This window comes from Adiantum capillus-veneris, chromosome 1, assembly GCF_014529385.1.
Source record: "Adiantum capillus-veneris isolate H3 chromosome 1, ASM1452938v2, whole genome shotgun sequence".
Classification (NCBI taxonomy): Eukaryota; Viridiplantae; Streptophyta; class Polypodiopsida; order Polypodiales; family Pteridaceae; genus Adiantum; species Adiantum capillus-veneris.
In genome coordinates, this window is record NC_140931.1 from 185403247 (window position 1) to 185429134 (window position 25888).

Consider the following 25888-nt stretch of genomic DNA (forward strand, 5'->3'; position numbering starts at 1 on the left):
CGTAACTTAAATTGCCTCCTTACGATATTGAGCTAACCATGACACATAATTTGACCCATGAAGGATACTCCCACAAAATTGCATAGAGAAAATTTGAAGAGTGAAATGCCTTTGGCTATTTTGTTTACAATTGTAACCTCTCAATAGATGATAACTTGCAAAATCAGCGTACATTCACATCAAATTTCTTCCATCTTGCAAAAAGGTTTTGAATCCAAAACCTTACTCTACACTTTCGACTAGGCTTTCAAATTTGTGCTCGTACTAACGGTCTTAATCACAATAACAGGAAAGCTTAAAAAAACAAATCACCTTTGTTTTCGAGATTCCTTCAAGATGCATAAGCCAATGCACTAAAAACCTAGTAAAACAAGACGATGTGGTGTCCTGTTTGGGTACCAAACTAAACATTTAGGTGACCTGTAGACATTCTCTCATGACTGTAGCATCCTTTCTTTTGGTGAAAATTATGCTCGTTTTATTTCACAATATCATCTGGTACATCAAAGCCAATAACATAGCCAGGGGACTTCTTGAATGTTACATATGTTATGTTATCTTACAGCAAAGACACTAAAATCAGTAGTGTGTTCATACATCAAGTCACACATTTATTTGCCGAAGATATGGGCCATAACATCAAGAAAGTGCATCACATCTTAGAAGCCACATTTTGCAGAAAACTTTTTGCTTGGGGCAGCTTAGGCAGTCGTTACGCAGGGCATAGTTATTAGTGTCTTATTTGAAATAGCATGATCACACATGCATCGGTCATTTGTCTGATGTGCAACCATGCAAGTCTCTTGTAGTTGCCCCAGTTATATCTCACCGGAAACCACCTACATGAACAACATGGAGCTGCCTGCTGCCAGAGCACTACATTTGCACCCTGTTGGAAGTGACCCTTCTGCTATCATGATAATACAACCTTGTGAATCACAAAGTTCCAACGTCAAACAACCACCTATAATTCTGCTTGCCTTGACAAGGATATGTCCTTTCCAAAAAGACCTGCAATTCCAGCTGCTGGATCATCTTGTTTCACCAACGACTCACCCACCAACACCTGCATTATACAAAACAAATGCAATTGTGCTGTGCTATATATCATAGAGCGCATATACAAACACAAAGCTTTTTACCTACTGCTTCGACTCCTGCATTTTGAAGTAGAGCAATGTCCTGTGGAGTAAAGAGCCCCGACTCTCCAACCACCTAAATAATAAATAGATGAAACCACATACCAGTTGAAGACTTCTAACAATCACACATGAAATAGTTGAACTCACCAGAATGTTCCTTTCAAAAACCGTGCGCCCTCTCTCCCCTTTTAGCAACTCTACAGTATTGTTAATTTCCACTTGGAAAATTTCTGCAACCCACATGTGGGGGTCATCACTCAGCAGTAAGATGCAAAAACCCTGATTGACTCTTCATGCTTCCTACACAAAAATAAGAACGCAATATTTAAAGTGGATACTAGACTTGGATTGGAATCCAGGAATCCACCCCCCCCCCCCCCCCCCCCCCCCCCCCCGCCAAACTCTCACACATAAACATGTGTCTTGGGGGGCTGCCCTACCCATAAAAAGAGCGCCGCACAATGTTTAGGGTAAGGATCTGAGGTAAAATGTTAAAAAAAAAAAAGAAACAGCCTGTATGGGCCCCCTCAAATCTGGTCATTAAAGTGGCCAAACCGGACACCAAGGAAGGGGACAAATGCACAGCCAGCATCATCACCATACAATGGGAGATCACAGACTTCATCCAGGCGGGTATGAACTCTAACAAATCTTTCTACTAGTACTAAGTCCCTTTGAAGGAGGGCCAACAGAGAGAACTCGGGCTCAATTTCTGTTTTGGTCAGCATCTAGGATAATTGATCTGTTGAAGATGATGAAACAGGAAATAGAAGGAAGACAGCAACTCAGAGTAGGAAGAAGATGGAGAAGGAGAAGACACAGAGCTTATGTACGAGATCTCTGTAGTCTCTCTCTCTCTGTATTGGAATAATAGTGTATATACAAACTCAGAGCTACAAAGCTTATATGAAACCCTAAGAGATAAGGTGTCCTTTCACACCAGATGTCCAGAGGGAAAAACCCAGTGGGAGAAAAGTGCCCGTAGTGAAGCGCGTATACACACTAACACTACTACATGTCTACAAATCCCCCCTGTAGTGATAGTGTGAATCCGTACAAGGTAGCAGATCATCATGTGTATGAGAGTAAGCCCAAAGCTTTTCGGAAAGCTTCAAACTTTTCTCGTGATAACGCCTTCGTAAATAGATCTGCAATGTTATCTTGTGTAGGACAGTAAGTTAATGTGATCTCCTCTGCATGTAGCCTATCCCTGACACACTGGTAGTGAACCTCTATGTGCTTTGTTCTTGCATGAAATACCGGATTCCTTGCAACTGCCATAGCACTCTGACTGTCAGTGAAAATGGTAGTGGGTGCCTGTTGACACTCACAAAGATCTGCCAATAACTTGCGTATCCATACACAATCAACTGTTGCCGTGAAAGCTGCCCTGTACTCAGCTTCACAAGTTGATGTAGCCACTGTGGGTTGCTTCTTGCTTAGCCAAGATATACATGCATTTCCCAAGAAAAAACAATTGCCACTTGTGGAATGTCGTGTGTCAAAATCACCAGCCCAATCTGAATCGCTGTAACCAAGAAGCTGCATAGAACTGTGCTTTCCATACATATCCCCCCTTGGAAAGAGCATGGCAAGATTAGGGGTACTTGAAAGGTAACGAAATATGCGCTTCACAGCCTGCCAATGATACATACTTGGGCTGTGCATAAATCTGCTTGCTTGTGAAACCCCAAATTGAATGTCTGGACGAGTGTTGCCTGCCAAATATCAAGCAACCAACCGCTGGTGCATAAGTATGTACATCAAAAGGTTCTCCAGCATCGTGCATACTCAACTTTGATCCAGTTTCTACGGGTGTAGAGATTGGTTTATAATTTTGCATACCAAACTTGTCCAAAATTTTATGCAAATATTTTGCCTGCAACATGTATATGCCATCCTCTGATTGCACATACTGAATACCCAAGTAATAATGTAGCAAACCAAGATCAGACACCTCAAAGGTTTTTCTCAAAGCATCTTTAAACGCTTCAATTTCATCTGCACTATTGCATGTAAGAAGCATATCATCCACATAAAGTGTTAGCATAATGAGAACTCCATCTCTCTTTTTGACATACAAAGTACTTTCTGTTGGACTATTCTGAAATCCCTGGCCAATCAAATAAGTATGTATCTTCTCGTACCATGCTCTTGGAGCCTGTTTGAGACCATACAAAGCTTTACGCAATCTACATACCTTTTGCTCTTGACCTTTTACAACAAAACCACTTGGTTGACTTACATAAACTTCTTCCTGCAAATCACCATTCAAAAAAGCAGTTTTGATATCCAACTGATGCACTTTCCAACCATGATGAGCAGCAATTGCAACTAGTGATCTAACTGTGGACGCACGAGAAGTAGGAGCAAAGGTTTCATCATAATCTATGCCTTTCTGTTGCGCATAGCCTTTTGCCACAAGCCTTGCTTTGTACCTGTCAACAGTACCATCTTGTTTCCTCTTTACCTTAAAAACCCACTTTGTACCAATAGGCTTTTTACCTGTAGGCAAGTCCCATGTATGATTCTTATGAATAGAATCAATTTCTTGCTGCATAGCATCTTTCCACTGAACACACTCTAAAGCTTGTTCAAATGAATCAGGCTCATCTGCATCACAAAGAGTGCTAAAGCAAGCCAAATCTACTTGCTCTCTGCCAAAAGTAGTACCAGCACGTGTTTTTCGTGGCAACGGTGCATCCAACTTGCTATCCTGCAAAGTTTTCTGAACCCATTTAGGCAAAGTTCTTTCTTCCCTGAGAACTTCTTGCTCTTCACGCACAATTTCCTCTACATCATGAGGTGTCACATGCTGATCAAAAGATTGATCAAGATTATCAACCTATTGTGATTATTGATTCTCCACAAAAGAAGGAAGCAAACCTTCAAATACATCATGTGTCTGCATATACGGTACATCAAAAGCAACCATAGGTTGAGCAGTAGTTTCTGCAAAAATTACATCACGACTTTTAAAAATCTTGTTTGTAGCAGGATTGTAAAGTCTATAACCTTTACTTCCACTACTGTACCCCACAAATATACATTTGATTGCCTTATCATCAAGCTTCCCACGTAACTGCTGAGGGATGTGAGCATAAGCAAGACAACCAAAAACACGAAGATAACTGACTGAAGGTTTTCTGTCATACCAAGCTTCATATGGAGTAATGGTCTTCAAGGCACGAGTAGGACACCTGCTCAAAACATGTGCTGCACAAGCAACTGCCTCCATCCATAGCTTATGAGGCAAACTCTTAGCCTTGAGCATACATCTAGCCGTCTCCATTAAAGACCTGTTCTTCCTTTCTGCAACACCATTCTGTTGTGGTGTGTATGGCATAGTGCATTGGTGTTTAATGCCTTTCTTTCCCAAAAAATCCGTAGATGCACCTGACATGTATTCACCTCCTCGATCGGTACGAAGAGTCTGTACTTTGCAACCTGTTTCATTTTCAACCATGGCGACATAATGTTGAAAAACTGCAAACACATCTGACTTTGCTTTGAGTGGATACTGTTGGGGTTAAGGCCTATGTGCCTTGACCGATCGCCCAGGTCATGGGCGCCCGCCCACTGTTACCCTATACTTATAGTAAGTATATTGTATAGGGGGAGCTGCCACTTCACAGTCTCCCCACCCACATCGTGTGTGTCTCCTTCTCTCTCTCTCACTCTCCGTCTGTGGTGCTCCCCGATCCCCTTCAATTGGTATCAGAGCTATTGTGACCGCGGAGAGCACGACGGCTTTGAGAGCTTCGAGGCGATAGCTCACTCGCTCTCGACGGTAGAGAGATTAAGAAAGCTTGGAAGCTTTGTGAGAATGCAATGGGAGCTTGTGAGCTCAATTGAGAGTGATGTATGCTCTTGTGGAAGCTCAGAAAGGAGTGTGGAAGATTGTGTGTAAGTGAAGGTGCTACCCTAAAACTGTGTGCGCAGCAGCACTGTTTTCAGATTCGTTTTTCTCCTTGTAGAATGCAGATCTGAGAATACTGTCCTCCACGCCCATCCGTTTCGACGTGGTCTACAACTTTGCAGAAGAAACTTTTTGCAAATTCCTCACCGTTTTGCTGATATTCAGCTCAGACTGACTGTATACAGAAATTCCACATTTTCTGTTGTCGCATTGTGTGCGAGTTTGATGCACTTTTGGAAGCACGGGAGATGCTTGAAGTTGAGTGCATAAATTCTGAGTTGAAGATGCAATTGCAGCTTGTGTTAAGCTTGTGGTTTGAGGGTTTTTTGGTAGACTTGGGCAACGAAGTACGGAGGCGCTTACACACCACCGAGGCGGTCTCTTGAGAGACGCAGGTTTTTGGAGCACACAGGTGGAGCTTCTTTCACTGGTTTTCACAAAATACTTTGGCAGTGATTTTGTGCTTGGATTCATGGTCTTTACGGATGGTTTGCATATGGTTATAGCACATGGTTGATGCCCATTATACATGCATTTTGGCGAGCACTTTCAAGTGCCGGTAAGCTCTCTTGAGAGCATTGTTTTCGCATTGATCAAGTTTCCGGATTGCAAATCTTTTGGCGTTTGCTTATGCGCAGTCACTCCGTTGATGTACGTTGAGTGCGGATTGCCATTGTATGTGAAAATGTGGAGCCATTTTGGCATTTCTACTCATTGGCATTGAGTAGTGTTATGGTTTATGGTAGAGATTGTACTTGAGTTTTTTGCTCAGTTTTCAGGGGAAATTCTGTCGGATTTTTCCCAGATTCTCGCCATAGTTTGTGATCGAGTGTTTACTCTCACTTTGACAGGTTTTGTCAGTTTGTACACAGTTTTGTGTTTTTGTATCCACTCTCGCAAGAGTGAGGAGTCGTGTATCTTTCTTTGCTTGAGACAGTGGTTTGCTCTCGGGTGGGAGAGTCTTGTGATCTCGAGCATTGTTTGCCATAGTTTTGCAGAGCTTATGCATGCATGTTGAGTGTAGTTTGATGCGCATTGATTGCTCATTGTATTGAGCTTGCAGGACAATGGTTATTTTGTGTTGATAGCCATTGTGCGTCGAAACTCTGGCGAAATTTTCCCAGGAGTTTTATGCGTATCATTTATGCGATCTAGGTAGAGATTGCGGGTTGCACTCAGCATTTGCGTGCGGTGTTCTCTGCAGGTGGGAGATTTGTGCGTGTGTATGTATCGATACCGCATAGTGTGGGCTTGGTGATTAGCTCACAGATTGCAGTGTGATACTAGAGCAGGCGAGGCTTGTATTGACATTGCGGGAGCTCTATTTTGGAGTGTGTCTCACAGGTTTTACATTGTGTTTCTCGCCATATTTGTAGACAGTTTCAAGGTGTTGTTGGTGAGGTGGTTTTGCTTTCTAGTTTGCTACATTGTGCTCATGGCAGAGATAGGTGATCGATCAGATTGTGACCTCTCACAGATGCGCGTTTTTGATGGGTCAGACTTTGCGGCATGGAGAGAGTGTATGCTTGATGCATTGACACAGCGAGGGTTGCATCGACCATTGAGTGGTGATGTAGGTAGACCTTCAAACATGTCTGACGATCAGTGGCAGGAGCTAGAGGAGATGGCACTATCTACACTCTCTTTGTACCTTGCGGAATCTGTATATGCTCTTGTTATGTATGAGACTACTTCGAGAGCACTTTAGCGCAGATTACATGATATGTATGATAGATTTGAGTCATCAAGGACTCGTGTGAGACATGTACATTCACGAGTATGCCGACAGGTGACATGTTGGTATTGTGGTCATTTTGGACACGTTAGATGGCGCTGTTTTCGTCGTATGCGACATCGTAGGAGACATGGCAGTCTCAGATGTATGTAGTGATGCCATGGACTCAGTTGCTTTGACAGTTGAGGCAGATGTAGTGTCGGAGTATACTAGTGACGGGGATGTCACTTTTACCTCGAGCTATGCACGAGATGCTATACATGTGGATAGTACACTCCCTTCGCAGTGGTTGCTAGACACAGATGCTATGTTTCATGTCACGCCGCATCGTGCATGGTTTTGTAGCTATTCTAGCGGGATGCTTGGCAGTGTACGTTTGACCGATGAATCGGTGCATGCGATAGCAAGTGCAAGAGATGTGAGACTGTCATTATCGAGTGGTGCATCTTACTTGTTACGACATGTGCGCTATGTACCAGATTTGACAGTGAGTTTGATCTCGATTGGTCAGCTTAGAGATTGTGGATGTCAGATTTCGCTACGAGAGCGAGATTTTGTGATGCATTTGGGTTCGCTAGTGATTGCGAGAGGTGCCAGGAGTGGTACAGGTTACCCATTGCATGTGGATCACGCGAGAGACAGTGCTATCTCTGTGATCATGCAGCCAGGCAGAGAGCGAGAGAGCAGGCGAGTCTCTTTTGCTTGTGGGTTGCAGGATGCTTTGCATGGAGTGCAGAGCAGTGACCTTGTTGTGCAGGTTGCGTCTACGGATGCACAGGTAGAGCGGGATAGCTCTAGTGAGTCATAGCAGGATGAGTCATCAGAGGTGATGACAGAGATGACTCACATGGATGCTGAGATGTCGGCTATTGTGGAGTCATTTCTTGATATGCTTATGCCAGAGCTTGATGCAGATTCAGGACAGATGGATACTCTTGGTACACATGTGATATGTGGTGGACACGAGGAGTCACTCCAGAGCTCGGAGTCAAGAGTGCCATGGTCTCTATGATAGGGGACAAGATTGCCATGAGTTGAGTTCTGAGTTGGAGGTGGCAGAGATTGCTAGGGTTGCATCAACGTTCGGTGTCCTTATATACGAGATGCTGATCTCGAGGCCCGACATAGCAGCTACAGTGGGAGCATTTGCAGCAGGGTTGATCAGTCGTTCGATGACTGATCTCGGCATAGAGCATAGGGGAGGTTTGCAGGTATTGGACCGATACTTGCAGGAGTGCATGAGCTCTTGTAGACTCTTTGCAGAGCTTGGAGCTAGCTCTGTGTGGCTTCCGCAGCGGGATGTTTGTCTATCAGTAGAGCAGGATGCACTAGCTCATCGAGAGTCAGTGGACATAGATTGAGAGAATATCTCACCTTCTATTAGTTGTACACTAGTAGATCTTGCTTAAAGGCACATTGGCCTTTAAGTGGGAGGTTGTTGGGATTAAGGCCTATATGCCTTGACCGGTCGCCCAGGTCATGGGCGCCCGCCCACTGTTACCCTATACTTATAGTGAGTATACTGTATAAGGGGAGCTGCCACTTCACAGTCTCCCCACCCACATCGTGTGTGTCTCCTTCTCTCTCTCTCACTCTCCGTCTGTGGTGCTCCCCGATCCCCTTCAGATACACCCAACAAAACCTGGAAAAGTCATCAATGAAGGTCACAAAATAAAGGCTATTTCCTATAGATGGCGTCCTCATAGGACCACATACATCACTATGTACAAGCTGCAACTTTCGTGTCGCTCTAACTGAACCATCCTGCGAAAATGCAAATCTGTGCATCTTTCCAAGAACGCAATCTTCACATACATGTCTTGGTGGCATCTCCAATAAAGACAAATCATGCACTATATTATGACGTAGAGTCATCAAACTGCCATAACTAACATGCCCAAATCTAGCATGTCATAGCTCAGCATCCTGCATGGCCTGAGTCTTTGTTTCTGCAATACATACCTGAATCTGCTTTTCATAACGATCTAGCACAAATAGTCCATTTTCCAGCGTACCTGTAGTGATAAGAGAATAACCATTCTCTCAATCTCGTACAACACATCTGTCATCCTCAAAAATGACCCGAAGACCATTTTTTGCAAGAAAGGATACAGACAACAAATTCTTCTTGATCCCTGGAACATATAAGACATCTGATAAGCATAAATCTGAACCATCTAAAATGGTAATCAAAATCTTACCAACGCCTTTGATTGGATAAGAAGCATTATTTGCACGTCACCTTCTTTCCTGCTGGAGCTGCATCCAATGAACAAAACAAATCCTTCCTTGAAGTAATATGCCCGGATGCACCACTATCAAAGTACCAAATCACTTGTGTCTTGTCAACACTGTAAGCAGAAAAATCTGAACATACTACGAAAGCATAAGAATCCTGCACAAAGTTTGCAGACTCTTCTTTAGCTGTAGAAGAATCACCAGAAGCTGAAACAACCAAACTTGACTCTTTCTTCTTTTCTTTAGCAATTCGCTTTTTACACTCACTAATGTAGTGACCAGGTTTCTTGCAGTAGTGACATTTACCTTTCTTCTTGGACTTGTCGGAATCACCTTTAGACTTCTCTGAAGATTATCCTGCACTAGACTTGGAGTAATGAGCACTCTCTTTACCCTTGTTTTTATTCTGTACAACAAGAGCATGATCCATACCATCCACCTGTAAAGACTTGTTCTTACGTGATTGATCCTCCTGCAATAGCAAAGCTACTAACTCTTCAAAATGAAGAGGCTCAGGATTAGCTCGCAAAGACAGAGTCAAAGAAGTCTGAAAAGTCAAATAAGATGGTGGTAGTGAATTGAGTGTTTTGGAAACCAAGTCCTTCTCTGGAATCACTTCATCAATGCTAAGCAATTACTCTTTAAGATCCCTGATTTTTGTAAGATGCTCGACGATATCGTCACCTTCGTCCATCTGTATTTTGTCAAGTTGTTTCTTCAAAAACTCTATTCTGGCAGCATTTCTTCCTCCAAACATAGCTTGCAGAGTGTTCCAAGCATCCTCAGAAGTTCTGCAAGATCTGATATGTGGTGTGATTGTCCTCTTTATGGTTAAGGCAATCACGGCCATAGCTTGTGCATCTTTAGTATCCCATCTCTTTTGCTCTGGAGTGACTTGTGAGGGTGCTGCACCAACAGCTGCACCACGACCAGGCGTAACAGGTGCAATGCTACCTGGACGAACTTCATCTCTAGATACATAATCCCACAATCCTTTACCAACCAAAACATTTTTGGCCATAAAAGACCAAAGAGAATAGTTGGTACCATCCAATTTGTCTTTGGATGTAAACGCACCAAAAATCTCTTTCTCCGTAGATTGAGCCATACTGTGGATGCACACAAGAGAGCAAAAGAACCTCCAAGAGATTCACAAATCTCCTCTCCAATGCAAGCAAAACTCTACACAAAATCTCAGCACAAAGCTAAGACAAGCTTCTTCCCAAAAGAACTGTTTACCTAAAGAAAATCTGCCAAAAAGCACACCCTCTTGATCTAAACGCCTCGGAAAAGTAACTTCTGCTACGCTGCTCAGAACAAAATTCTGAGGGCTCGAACGGCTTCAAAAGGGGGGTAAAACCCCAGGTCACCTAATCAGAATACTCCCGGAACGTCGAGGATACTTCCACGAGCAAATTTTCCGAAAACTGTCTGAAAACTGTGATTGCGCGCGCGGACGCGAAAACGCAAGTAGAGGCTCTAGAAATCACCTCGCTCTGATACCAATTGTTGAAGATGATGAAACAGGAAACAGAAGGAAGACAGCAACTCAGAGTAGGAAGAAGATGGAGAAGGAGAAGACACAGAGCTTGTGTACGAGATCTCTGTAGTCTCTCTCTCTGTATTGGAATAATAGTGTATATACAAACTCAGAGCTACAAAGCTTATATGAAACCCTAAGAGATAAGGTGTCCTTTCACACTAGATGTCCAGGGGGAAAAACCCAGTGGGAGAAAAGTGCCCCTGGTGAAGCGCGTATACACACTAACACTACTACATGTCTACATGATCTACTATTGTTATTCATGATATTGCTAAATTGGCTCTATATGAAGAAAAAATAATTCCAAGTGAATTACCGGAATTATAAATGAGAGGGTTTTTCTCATTGGAGACATCCGAGTACAGATATTTTTAGTGCGTCATTCATAGTAATGACGGGAGTACTATAAACGGGAATATCTGTAATGTCACGATTGTGACTATGTTGCAGTATTACATCTACTCCTAGTTGCAGATACGCAAAGTGCCATGCCAAGGAGAACCCCTACGCTTGGATGGTCACAACTCTTTGCTCAAGACACATACCTCTTCGCCAAAAGCCACACTCCTTCGACGACTCGTCACACCCCTTCGCTCTACGGTTGCGACTCTTCGTCCAATGGTTGCAGCTCTTCGCCGAAAGGATGTGTCTTTACGTCTAAAGTCACGTCTCTTCACCCTGAGACGTGTCTTTTCATTTGTTTTTTTTTTTTCGTCTCCTATATAAAGAGCCTATTGTACTCAGTTTTCAAACATTCATTCAATCAATCAAACACACATTCAGTCTCTTGAGTCTCAGTTGATCTTAAATATGAAGTTTTAAGTATTAATTATAGGGTTAGCACCACTAATCCTCACAGTGGTATCAGAGCAAATTTTTTCCGGGACCCGAAGGTTTATGAGCCTCTCACCCTCATTGCTACCCTCTCCCCTCCTTCCCGGAGTTACATGGAAACAGAAGAAAGGTGGTACACACACAAACGAGCATGAGGTAACATGACTTTTTATGTTCCAATTACACAAATAACAAGGCCGTCACTAACTTGACGACGGCGGCACTGCCTGATCACACACAGAGAGAGAGAGAGAGAGAGAGAGAGAGAGAGAGAGAGAGAGAGAGAGAGAATTGCTTACAGAGAATTGCCTGAGACGAGAGCGACCGGGGAGAGTTTGCCGTTGTCGGCTTTTTAAAGTGCGTGCTATTTTTACTGCAACAAGCATGGCTCCAAAGAATAGCATCTTAAAATAGCTTCAAAAAGCCTAAAAGTTGTGTACAACATTTCATAGGCACCATGCCTATATCACTGCAGGCAGTGCCAACAAACTAAACACAAGTGTGTGTGCGTGGCGTACCCAGAGAACCTCGTCCACCTTTGCTCGGGTGACACCCTTTCGAACCCGCCCTCGCACCCCTTCTTGCGAACAAGCACACAACAAGCAACATACATGTGCGTGCTGAGAATTATTGCACGAGCTCTCCAAGTGCACCTCTTCATCGCGGCAACTTTCCATCAGGTCGGGCCTCTTCATAGCCAGGTGCTACCTTTTCATAGTGGTCTTCACTGGCTGCCATACCCTTCTTGAAGGTACCCTCCGTCGTGCCTTTTCATTGCTGCCCCACCTTTTCACCTACATGGCACCCCTTGGGGGGTATACCTCCCCCTGCATGAAGAGATGCACATCCATTCCCAAGCGACCTGGCCCCTTTGCGCATCCTTTCACAGAACGCTGCAACGCTGGGCTGAAATCGCATGGCTGACCCTTTGTTAATTTTTCTCTTCGGTGGCTGTTTTAGTGACTTTTCGTTGGCCTTTATTTTTCGATAAATCATCAGCAGCACACGTTTTTTTTTTTTACCCCATGTTAGCGTCCCTAGTGGCCAGCCACACTTGGATGGTCTGCCGCAAATTTTTTTAAACCATGTGAAACCAAACCTTCAAGTAATAAGTCAAAAAAAAGGCATCCAAAGAGACTTACATTAGAAAATATAAAGCCCAGCCAGAGTTTCTTAGTTTCTTTTGCGTAGGCACTCGCACACCCACTCCCGCACATGCTGCATGGTCAATGGACGCCACAAACAGGTTCCTACCTCTCGTACATAGGCGAGACTCCCGAAGAGGTTCTACCAAAACACAAAATGGTCGTGATTCCACATTCACCAGAGTTGGAACCCATTCTAGACATAGTTTCGGCTTCCAAAGTACCCGTCCTAGAACCTGCTTCAGCACCTGTTCGAGTTCCCTTTGAGGCGTAACCTAATTCTCACGATGGAGGTGGTCCATCTGACAATGCCCTTACTCGGCCACACTTTCCACAAGTCTCCCGTCACTTCACACTCGCTTGGATCAGGTGCACACGCAAAATACTTCTTGGAGTCGTCCTACGACTTCTCGAACAACTAATGCTGCTTCTCCAACACCTTCTTCTGAAGCTTCAATGGACGAACAAAATGAACCAGATCCAACAGATGAGGTAGACAATCGCGAACTTCAATTACTTCATGAAATTTTTAATGTTGCACAAAAGAAGAAGCTTGATGTTAAACTGCCGGAACCATATAATGGTTGTTGCGACAAGCGCGTGCTGGACCAATGGCTGTTCAAAATGGAGGTTTACTTATCAAACATAAATTTGGTCGAGAGTAAAAAAGTTCCACTTGCTAGTTCTCTGCTCAAAAACAACATTTCTTTGGTGGCAACGACGGGTTACTGATGGTAAACACACACCTTCTTGGGATAAATTCCGACGTGCTATTCGCAAGGCGTTCGAACCTGCCAATGCGGATTTTCATGCCCGGTCCTCTCTCTTCGCCGCTGAGCCAGACACGTTTCTTAGCCGCGTACATCACAGAGTTTCAGAGATTAACTCTGACGATAGAGAATCTCAACCCCTCTGATAAACTTCACAGCTTTATCGACGAACTCGAACCCAACATGAAGGACGATGTACACAAATACAACCCTACCACCTTGGATGCTGCAATTGCCTATATGGAGCGTCTTGGCGATAATCGGCGTCCTACATGGGATTTTTTCCCAGGTGACAGATCTTCAAATAGCGCTCGCTTCTCACAATGCAATCGCAGAGAAAGCTTTAGCCAAAGTCAAGAGCATCAATCTCAATTCAGACACAGCAAACCACAACACCTTATTCAACTTCAAGGTTCTACTCTCAAGATCGACAATCTCAAAGCAGATCTTCCTCAAATGTTCCTCCACTTGATCGTGGTAAAGGACGTGATTTTTCTCAAGATCGGCATTCCAATACTCAGCAAGGCTCTTCGTCAAATGCATCTTCGCCTTCAAAGAAGGATGGTTTATGTACAATTTATGATGGTGACCATAGATGGTATCAATGTCCAAAGAGACCAAATCCGTCTAATTTGAAAAGAAATTCCAACGCGAAAACATCATCGAATGGTGAACAACCAGCTTCTCCTCAAGATAAAGGAAAATTAGTGGTCAATACAATTCATGTCTCAGCGGATACAAAAATTCTTATGAAGCATGCTCAGCGTGATTCTTCAGTTTTGGAGCCTCTCTCAAAGCAAGTTTTGAGCCTTCTTGGAACTATCAATGGTCGCTCCATCAATATTTTGGTGGATACTGGATGTTCGAATAATTTTGTCAGCACTTGGATAGTTCAACAGCTTAGCTTGCCAACTCAGAAGACATCTCACTTATATGATGTGGAATTAGTAGATGGATCGATTTTAACTTGTGATGAGACACTTCGACAGTTGCAGTTCAGTATTCAAAATTATGCAGATCATCTGGATTTCGAAGTTATGCCTCTATCTTACTACGACATGATTCTTGGTCAACATTGGTTATTTCAAGTTGATCCAGCCATTAGCTTTCGAGGACATACTATCAATTTGTTCACAGATGGACGAGAACTTATTTTACACGCGCTTTATCATGCGGAACGAGTGATCCAAGGACAAAGCTTCACATGTACAAGTCAAACGGCATGATACAGTGGATTATGTAACAAATATGATTTCCGATGCAGATGCAAAAATTATTATTGATGAAGTTTTTCCAAGTGATACTTTGTTACCAAACAACGATAAGGACATAGTTGCAGATTCCGAGTCTGAAGACGACTATGCTTTCTATGATTCTTTACTGGATGATAATATGCCAATTACAAGTCATGAAGTGTCAGTTTCTGAAGATGACTTTGAAGAATTTTGGGATTCATTATTGCACGATGATTACACTCTTAAGCCAAAATCCTCTCCAGTGATTACTGAAGTTGAAGTTATCCCATCTGAAGAGTGCTTTGAGAATATTTCCTCTTCACTAAATATTTCGCAATTATTGGATTTTTTGAACCAAGATTCTAACATTACATGAAGGATTTTAGAGATCAATCCTTTGTTGCACTCAACTTGATTATGCCATATTCCTCAAAAAAGTCTTTGAATGAGGCAATGACATGGGATTTAGCAGTCAAAGCAAAAATGTTTCGCAAGAAGCAAAGGTTTAAGACAAAGGTTTCAGATAACTCAAAGATTCAATGCTTTTCCAAAGTTCTATCAACATCAAAAAGTCATTTCTTTAACCGAGGCTCTCATTTTAAATGGGAGGGAATGTCACGATTGTGACTATGTTGCAATATTACATCTACTCCTAGTTGCAGATACACAGTGCCATGCCAAGGAGAACCCCTATGCTTGGATGGTCACGACTCTTCACTCAAGAGACATACCTCTTCGCCAAAAGCCACACTCCTTCGACGACTGGTCACACCCCTTCACTCTACGGTTGCGACTCTTCATCCAATGGTTGCAGCTCTTCGCCAAAAGGATGTGTCTTTACATCTAAAGTCGCGTCTCTTCACCATGAGACGTGTCTTCTCATTTGTGTCTCTTCGTCTCCTATATAAGGAGCCTATTGTACTCAGTTTTCAAACATTCATTCAATCAATCAAACACACATTCAGTCTCTTAAGTCTCAGTTTGATCTTAAGTATGAAGTTTGAAGTCTTAATTATAGAATTAGCACCACTAATCCTCACATGTAAGGCCACCAAGAGCGGGTACTTTCGATGAGTCACATAGAATAGGGGACAAGAGCATCTGGAAGAAGTGTTCGACCATCCGGGAAGGGACATCTCTGATGCGTCATAGGATGGGTGACATAGAGCATCGCGAAGGAGATTGTACCGTAAGTTTGGTAGGAAAGGACTTGGTGATGGGTATTCGTGATGTGTCACATGGTGGGTGACGGGAGCATCGAAAAAAGAATATTCCATAGTCGGGAGGAAATTCTAAACTGTGTTAGAATTGTGCACAAGGATGAGCAAGCACTTGAATGAAGATGGGTTCAAAGGAAACTTTGAGAAAATACAATTGCTTTTCTAAGAAAGCAGTTGCTTTTCAGGAAAGCAGATGCTTTCTCGCGAGGAAGTTGATGTCTGCATTGCATCTATGCATGTGGTTGCATCCAGGGACGCCTATGAAGTGTTGTGCAAGCATTGTTTTTCAACTCATAAGGTTTTTGGGCAGGTTCATACCTTTTCTTTTTTTAAAGGCCGGCCGCCCACTTATTAGCCCACTTAATAAGTGGGCAGCCCTCAATTAAAATAAGCAAAAAAATCCAGCGCTCCTTTAATTGGGCAGCCCATGATCTCTCTCTTTCTCTTTTCGATTGAGCACCTGCGATCCCTCTCTCCTCTCTTTGATGCCCCTCTCCCTCCCCTATTCCTGCCGAGCAAGGTCGCCCCTATTCTTGCCAGCTGCCAAGAACAATAAAAGCGCTTTCTCTCTCCCTCACAGACGAAGAAAAAGGCCAGAGCTAGCCACAAGGAGATGTTGCTGCAGTTTCCAGCCATGAAGTTGATGCCGCTGGTGATGCTCATGGCTGCCCCGAGTGTACCAGATGATGCCAAGGCCATGTAGGCCAGTTCCATCACGAAGAAGTGCCTACGGAGAGTGTTTCCATCGCGACAAGCTGTTGTTTTTCCCTGTTTCCAGCCCACAAACGTTGTAGACAAGACGAGAAGGAACTCGAGAGCACACCTCTTCTGTGTGTAGGATTGGAAGAGAGACTTCTCCGCGTAGAGATCTCTTCCGAGAAGTTGCTTTTCGAGAACTGAGTTGCGTTCTGAGCGTCGAGACTTTGAAAGTAACATTTATCTTGTTATGATCTTTGAGTGTTTGTTTGCAGGTGTACTTCCTCTTCGCGAGGTAGTAGGAGCAAAGGAAGACATGAGCCTCTGCGGGAGAAAAAGCGCTTTGAGGAACTAGAGCTAGATCAGCCCAAGGGTTTCGTACCCGAGTTTGGGTAGTAGATCACAAATCTGAGAGCGTTAGACTCTCAAGTTGTGATCTGGAAGTTGAGATTTGCAATAAAGGACTTCACATATGGGAAGCAGTCTTATTTTGCAGGAAGAGGACTCTGGGAATAGAGTCGGAAAAGAGTTGCAGGGATGCCATGCCTTGAGTCTGGAAGGTGAGATCCAGAGGCGAGAACTTCGGTTCTCGAGGATTCAGAATAGGATTTTGCTCTAGGAATAGGAAGCTGAGGCTTCTGGGAACCATCGAGTCTAATTCTAGAATGAACGTGGTAATACGTTCGGTTCAAGTGCTTGTATAGACTTCTCCCCAATAATAAAGATACTTTTACGGGGGGACCAGCCCATCTTCTGGTCCAGTATTGTGTCTATCTTCTCACTCTTTCTCTCTCGCTTCTCTGGCTTCAATTAAGTGATTAATTCTATTTATCTGAGTATATTTTATATTGTTATGCACTCCCGTTTGTGACACATGCTGCAACTGTCACTAATTACTGCCACAAAATTTGATTATCAGTTGGGATGCACATCAGATACCTAGATCACGATTGTTTATTCCGATCAAATCGATGCTATCAATTCCCAATACACGATCAAGCTCTCGAGTATTGTGAACCTGTTACAAAAATAAAGCCATTGCATGCTAAGGTGTACTACTCACAAAATAATGACAAAATATTTGGAAGAAAAGGTCTTGACAATGATTAGCCACAGCTAAAATATGCCTGGCTGGCAAAGAAAAGTGCTGCGGGATTTTCTAATTAATTGCCTCATGAATAAATTTCTAAAATCAAATCAATACAACAGACCCCCTAATGAAACAGCCATTGAGAACTAGAAATAAAATTTCCCTTCAGTTAATGATGTACTTAAGTCAAAGCACAGCTTTATCAAAACATCTTGCAACCTAATTGACTGTATCCATAAGTATCTGTACTCAAGGAAACAACCAAACTTCCCAGCAGACAATAAGCTACCATGTTGATATAAATGTTTCAGTTCTTATACCACCTGATCATGAAACACGCTTTGAATTCAGGAAATAAACGAGGCTTCTCTTATTATATCAACATTCCTCCTATATGAGTCAAGTAGAGAGAGACTGGCCTGTCTCTCTCTACTTGACTGTCTCTGTCTTTGTCTTTGCTGACCACCATTCCTAAAAAACTGCTGCTGACTCTAACCCTCAGCATCTCTAGCCTGCTGCCGAGCTGAACTGTGCTGAAACTGACAACACTACGAGGACCGAGCTCTCCTCTGAACAGCCTGTCTGTATGCTCAACCCTAGGGGCAATATTTGACAAGATGACCCATCACATGACATCTCAATGAACGATAGCCGTTTCCCACTGCAAATCAATAGACTTTGAAAATTCCATGGAGGAGACCATTGCCACCTTCATAGATGGAATGGATAACTTGAGCTGCAGTGAACATAGAAAAGAAGTGCTAAAAATAGAACCCATTTGCCCAAATGAAACTAGACACTCTAGACTGTGACATTGACGAACGAGATCCACCAAGTCCTCCATGGTCTCTGACTGTGAGATTTGCCCAAAAGAAACTAGACACTCTAAACTTTGATTGGGCGCCTCTTGTGCTGTAGTAAAGTAGTCCTGATCTTCTGATGTAGTCTCCGTCGATGTCGTGATGCTCCTCGTAGTCATGGGCATCTAGATCTCCCGAGCTCAAGGGCTCGGTCAATCAATGTACCTCTGGTATGGGTGGACTCTAAAATCTTTTGTGGTGGCTGCTCCTTTGGCTATATGGTAGTCTGAAGAAGTTTGTGATCCGTCTCTAGGACTTTCTCTCTCCACTTGATCCCTCAATAGATCCTTTCTGTGTCTATGCAGCTCCAAAAGATACAAACCAAGGCATCTCTGATCTTGGTATCTCATAACTATAGACAATGGTCCAAAAACCTCTCTGAAAGAACAAAGAAAACGGCCCCGTATCTCGTAATACATTGGACAATGGCATATATAATGCAACTCTGTCACAAACCCATCCTCCGTAAACTGGAGAAGATGCTCTCAATAGAAAGCCATCTTCGTGCCCAACTCATGTTGGTTGTATCCATGTCAGTCTGGTGTCTAACTGAATCAAGTCTTGTCTAATGAGTCTAGCGGTCTCTGTCCCCGTGAGAGACAAGGAGGGTGCATCCAATGAGTGCTAAAAGGGGGGAAGTCTGTCCATACTAAAACCATGTAACTAAAACCAAGATGTCATCTACGCGCATACCAGCAGGATGTATCTCCTTGTGACGCTAGCTGACTAGAGGACTCCAAGGCTAGACGAACATATCGGTCTTTGGGAAGGTCCCAGGCACTATGTATAAAGGAGAATAGTCTTTGTTGCTCTCTTCAGGGAAAACACTGGGCAGTAACTACCACCCCAAGATAAGTGTATGCATCTGTATACTCCACCGTCTCCTGACCATAGGTAAAGGTGGGTGTTGATCTCCTGACCCACTGTGGTGTGGTGTTGAACACCATGATCTTGGTCTTGCCAAGGATCACAAACAAACCATTAGCTTGAGCAAAAATGCGCAGGGCATCCAAGTGACGTTGACACAACGTCATCAGCATATAGCAACAATGGAATCCATGTCCCTGCCAATTGTGCTCCTCCATCACCCTTCCTCTGTATGTAATACGAAACCTCATCCATATACATACCAAAAAGAGTAGGGGAGAGTGGGCAACCTTGTTTCACCCCGCTAGTAAAGTGAACCAACTCAGATATCCCCTCCGGAGTGCGAACCTGTCCTACAACTCTCTTGTACAAAGCCATTACCCCCACATCAGCTATGGGCACCCCCTTCTCCTGTAGTCTACACATCAATCTAGCTCTGGGAAATGTATTGAAAGCTTTGCAAAAATCCACAAAGCTACAATAAATCCTCCTCCCATGTGATTTGCCCTCCTAAATAATAGCTTCGATCGTCAATATATGGTCCACAGTAGAAAACCCCCTCCTGTAATCTGTTTGTCTTGGCGCTCATATGCCCACACACACACACACACACACACACACACAGAGAGAGAGAGAGAGAGAGAGAGAGAGAGAGAGAGAGAGAGAGAGAGAGAGAGAGAGAATGAAATGAAATGAAATGAAATGTTATCTTAAATGTCTTCAAAAGGCCAAAATGACTCCTTTGTCACGAATTGCCTAGATTGAATAAAGTCACTAATTTCTCTTTGAGATTTTAGGGTACTCACAGGCTGACAGTATCGTGGAATGACTTTACAATCTGTGTGCACTGAATTGGAATTTCCTTGATTGAGCTGAAAACATGTGCTCTTTCATGTGTGTATTGTTAGAGACATGTAGAGAAAGACGAAATGTCTGCAGCATTTTGTCCGATACATGATTTGAACTTAGTGCATCTAGACATCTGTAGAGATCAATGAGATATGAATGTGATGGCTAAGTGAATGTGAACTGAATGAGATTCTAGTGCATCAAGACAAGATGTCTATCTAAATGAGCTGACTGGATACTTGTGTGAGTGCATGGAGTTCCAGAAGGATGAGATGGCTGCACAATGATCTAGGTGCATCAAGAGTTCTAGACAGAATGAGATGGCTAGATTGAATGATTGAACACGGTGTTCAGTGTGAACTAAGTGTGTGATTTGTAAACTGCATGCTATGTGGATGTGCTGTCCTATGGGGATGGTCATGGGCATGGTTTGCTTGATTGAAATGTGAAATGAAAAGATATGAATTTGATAGTCACAAGATTTAGTAGATCAAGACATCCATGAAAAGCTTAGTGTGGTCTGGATGTGATTGCTAAATGGTTACAATGATCAGGATTTGTATTTGAGACCCTCGACAGAAATGTGATTGATTAGCCATTGATGTCTTTGTAGAAGTGTTGGATTGGTGGAGTACATAGAGTCGGTGTCGAGAAAGTTCACGTGCGCCATGCACTTGCGCCACACGGACAAGCTTCTGCTACAGTCTAGCGTCAGTCGTAGTTTAGCCTAGGATCTAGCCTGGCACCTTTGTAAGCCTCTAGCAAGACGTGCATGCCTAGGCAGGTCGTAATTGCATACCCTCTGTTGCACAATACAGTCATTCAGCATTTAGGCGTGTGAATCACCTCTTATTAGTAAGCTCTGAATTTATTAATAAGTGACCCTTCATTTTTATCAAGGTCGCGGGGGGCTTGATTTAGGCTGTTCCACCCAATTTGGTTGACTATTTAGGTGACCCTGGGGGTCACACTTCAAGCAAGAAGAGGTACGAGACAAGTACCGGTAGCACCACAGTACCAGAACCCGCAGTACCAGCATCCTGCGTTTTCAGCAGTATCAGCACCTCTGCGTTTTCAAGCATTCAACCCCAGCGTTTTCAGCCCATCAGACCAGCACTTCATCCTCAGCGTTTTCAGCAGCAAATCGTCAACGTTTTCAGCATAGCAGAATTCAGCCTCCTATCGCCAGCCAAGTTGCAGATCCAAGCCATCAATCCCTAGCGCTTTTGCATGTTAGCCGATAGCAAGTACCCATTAGTATCCTAGCAGTACCAAGCATATACACCAAGTAACCCTTAGCATCTCAGCATCTAGCCTTTGTAGCATTGTGCAAGTAATAAAGCGTGTCGTCTCTCTTTTCTCTCTCTGCCACTCTCATTCATTGTGTTCAGTTCAGTTTCTCTTTTCAAGTGAAGTTAAGTAATCTTGTGTTTGTGCGGAGTACTAGATACGAGGTAAATCCTTAAACACTTCAGCTGAACTGACAGAAAGTTTCTTTCCTTTGGCTATTTTTGCAAGTGTAATCGAGGGCGATTACAATTCTTCCAAGAGGGGGAGATGTCACAAAGTGATGACGTGGCATGCCCAACTCGAAGAGAAATGGCCGAGTGAATCAACCAATTGAAAGAACTTATGAAGCACCGGCCAAGGGGCCTAAAACCCTAAAAGACAAAAGCTTGAACTCTAGGAGAGATTTTTGTAAATCACACTAACATACCAACATGGTAGGCCGTACGGATTTTCGCACTTTACGCTGTTGGTGCCACATGGCAGGCTGTACGGGTTTCCGTAATTTACGCTAGCTGCTTTTAGAGAGTCCATCGCTGGCTTTCGATGGCAAATATCTGCCTTTGGGTTAAAGCACTTTTGAATATAATGCTCTTGAGGCTCTGCTTTTGGGCATCCCTTGTACTGTTAATAAGAGCCCCTAGGACCTCACTCTGTAAAGCATCTCAACGCAGTCTTAAGAGCAAAGGACCCTCAGGAGTTGTACATTGATGTAAGCAATAATAAAGAAATACCGAAAGGGACGCCAGTCTTTGGGGCCAGTGCTTCTGGGCACGGAACTCCGCCGTTCTCTCTCTCTCTCTCTCTCTCTCTCTCTCTCTCTCTCTCTCTCTCTCTCTCTCTCTCTCTCTCTCTCTCTCTCTCTCTCTCTCAACAAGGGAAAAGAGGAAGATTGCTTTTTACAGGGATGGAAAGGTGGAGATATTGGAGCGACGCCCCGCATGACGGTGCGAGACCTATGGGACCACACTAAGATGGCAACCTGGAACTGTAATGGGTCACTCCGTCTTGATGTAGGGGCCTTTGAGGATAGCTTCAAAGGGAGAGACATCATTTTCTACTCTGAGACACATCAAGCCCTTGGGCTATCCATGCCACAGGTGAGCGGATATAGATGGGAGACAGCCTGCAGACAGGAGACCAGATCGGAGCATCGAGGACGGGGCTCAGGGGGAGTGGCAGTTCTATTCAGGGAGGAGTTGCAACGATTGATATATATAGTGCGCAAGGATGGATAGGCTAGGTACATGTGGGTGAGGCTCAGGGCAGAGACGGGCAAATACCTCTACATTGCTATCTATTACTTTCCTCCTAGTACGTCAGTATATGCCTCACCTAGAGGACAATCCCCCTTTGCTATTCTGGATAATGACATATGGGAGTTTTCCAAGGATTGTGACATTATCATACTAGGGGATTTCAATGCTAGGACTGCCCACCACCAGACAATATTTTATGATACTTCCGAGGAGATGCTTAGGGAGCTGGACATTACAGAGATGGGTCTCTCCAGACTATCACAAGATGAAGAATACACTAAGTATGGCAGATACTTGATAGATATGGGAACCGCGCATAGATTGGCCATTTTGAATGGCCTACAAAGATTTTCGACAGCTGGAGGTTTTACTTGCTTTCCACACCGACATGGTGCCAGCACAGTGGATTATGTTATGGCCCAGCCAGGTCTACTCCATTCTTTCAGGATTTCATAGTGGGCACTAGGCCAGTTGGAGTAGCAGTTGATCATGCTATCTTGTCTTTCACCCCGACGTTTCAGTTCAGCACAGCTCCATTAGGAGAGGTCCCCACACACACTCGGTATACCTTCATGAGGGAGACGGATTCTGTGTATATGGATGAGATATATAGGCAGTTGTCACAAAGTGATGACGTGGCGGACAGCAGAAACCCTAATTTCTGCCAGAAACCCTAAAATTCCTACAAACCCTAATTTCTGCCAAAAACCCTAATTTCCGGAAATCGCGGAGGCTGGAAAAAAAAAATTTTGAAAATAATGAGTGACGCAAATTTCGCTTTTTCTCTACTTAATGAGAAAGAGAGAGAGAATGCTTTTGCTTTCAAGTTTTGACTCTCTGTGAGAGAGAGAGAGAGCGCAATTGCTTTTGATTTGAAGCTTTTGGGGCTCTGCTTTTGGGCATCCCATATAACCTTTAAATTAGTGGTGAGGGCCTCACTTCTCAGAGCATCTGGATGCAGAGTCTGAGAGTGAAACCCTAGCCACTCTCTTGTACTTTGATCTGATTAATATAAAAAGAAATACCGAAAGGGGCACCAGTCTTTAAGGCCAATATCTCTAGGCACGGAACTCCGCCGGGCCAGTGCAAATCTATTGTGATCTGTGAATTGTTTTGAAGTGGTTATTTGGTGCTGTCGCGGTTGATTCTTGACTTGGAGTGTCCAAGTCTGTTACAGTGGTATCAGGGCACGGCCGATTTCTCTTCTACGGGAAATCCGATCCCCGAATTTTTTTCCGCGGCACCTATGGCTTCAAGCAATGATCAGTCGACTCCCTCTGCATCTTGAGATGCGGGCAGGGATTACAACGAAGATTCCGGAAGAGAGTATGGCCCGCCTTGGCCTACTTAGGCGGAGCGGCGAGAGATGGAGCGTCGCCAGTTGATCGACGATGCAACAAAGATGATGCTCAATTTTGCCAAGGACCCGAAGATGGCAAAATATATGAACCAGACCTCTTTGGAGGAGGTACAGATGGAGTGGCAAAGAACCACAACACCACTCCCGAAACCCGCTCTCAAGAAACCTTCTGCCTCCAAGAAAATATATGAAGAAGGAACTGGAGAACGTGGTTGATGCACGGATTGCTCAGCTTTTTGACGTGCAAAAGAAAGCCAAAAAGCACGGCAAAAAGCAGAAGAAAAGCACTGACTTTCCAGGTTATTTGGGTCGTCACTCAACTTTTGACAAGGCAAAGAAACAGAAGAAGCATGTCAAGTTTGAAGGCTTACTCAGTTCTTCATCTTCTTCGGACAGTTCTTCTAGCTCTTCAGACTCGAGCGAAGAAGACAAAAAAAAACAAAAAGCGAAGCAAGACACAAAGCTTCGGAAACGGCAAGAAAAAGGCAAAGAAGGCTACATCTCGCCCAGAGACTGACAGTTCTACTGAGGACTCGTCTACAGATAGCTCAGATTCCGATGACGGAAAGTTTTATGCGAACAAGAAGAATTTTTACAAAGCTAACCAGTATGACTTTCTCGAAGATAAAAGCAAGAAAGTCTGAGAGTTTAAGGAAGGTGGCCACTCGATCAAGTTTGATACTTTTCAGGATACTCAGATGCTTCGAAGGCTTTGTCTTTTATACAGCAGTTTGACATCACTTTCGCGGGAGGACGCTATTCAGAGCACTCCAACATTCGGAGAGCTACCTCTTACCTTAAGGGGAATGCTCGTACTTGGTGGTCCACGCTTCTTTTAACAAGAGTGCGCCAGTTAAATGGCTGAAATTTAAGAAGGTTTTTATTTCTTCTTGGTTGACGCAAGAATATGAACGAGATGTACGAGCTGCTTGGAACCATCTTCGGATGACCAAGAAAGATACAATCAATGCTTATTGTGAAAGATTCTGGAGCTCTTTTCTACCCGCCTCTTCATTCAAGAAGATCTCGTTCAGAGAACAGATTGAGCGGTTTACCTTGGGTCGAGATCAATGCTTGGAACAGAAGTCAGCTTCTATTTAGGAGTTGATAAGTCATGCGAAGCGGGGCTTTGCCATTCACTCTGGCAGTCTGACCTACCCCACAGATTAGGCCATGACACAACGAGCTGAACAGACTTATGGGAATGAAGTAGAAAGAAAAAGAGCAACCCAGAGAAAAATGATGCACGACCCAAGCTTACTCCTGAGGAGAGAGCTCGCTTCATCAGAGAGGGGAAGTGCTTTGGATACGGGGAACAGGGACATATCTCCGCGAAGTGCCCTAATAAGGCACAGAAAGAACAGAATGATAAAGATGACGACAGGTCTGAGAGTTCGAGAGCAGCTGAGGAATGTGGCAGAAAAGGCAGATAGAAAAGCAGAACTGGTACCACATGGCGTGGGACCTGCACCGAATCTAATGAATGAAAGTACAAACTTTGCCGCTTTTGGGGCAAAGTGAAGGATCAAGAAGCTCTTTTGAAGGAGCCAAGGCCCAACTTCTTTTCACTTGGAATTGGCGGCTCGATTTGGAATTACGCTCGACAGACTGACGCCACAGGCGGAGGTAGTTCGACTGGCACCCGGATGGGATGTTGCCATTACACCGAGCATTGGCAAACTTCGTTTGCAATGACAGGGGTGTTCAAGGCACGCGAGTGACGTTCTACTCAAGATCCCTTGGTACCACAAGAACTATGCCGTGGTTGACTACCGGGCCGAGAAAGCGACTTTGATAAATGAAGGGCTTAGAGATTGTACTTGATGAACTTCAGTTTCT

At 43.8% G+C, this 25888-nt stretch overlaps 1 protein-coding gene across 1 annotated transcript in view; it reads right to left on the reverse strand.

The window, feature by feature from the left end:
* Positions 1 to 25888, reverse strand: part of LOC147466156 (uncharacterized) — a 50283-nt gene that overhangs the window by 4619 nt on the left and 19776 nt on the right. Inside the window, exons 3-6 of the mRNA XM_086506854.1 lie at positions 17417 to 17495; positions 1290 to 1372; positions 1143 to 1215; positions 1057 to 1066 (exon numbers count right to left, since the gene is read on the reverse strand). Coding sequence (XP_086362980.1) covers positions 1057 to 1066; positions 1143 to 1215; positions 1290 to 1372; positions 17417 to 17495 — 245 coding nt within the window. The remainder of the gene's footprint in view (positions 1 to 1056; positions 1067 to 1142; positions 1216 to 1289; positions 1373 to 17416; positions 17496 to 25888) is intronic.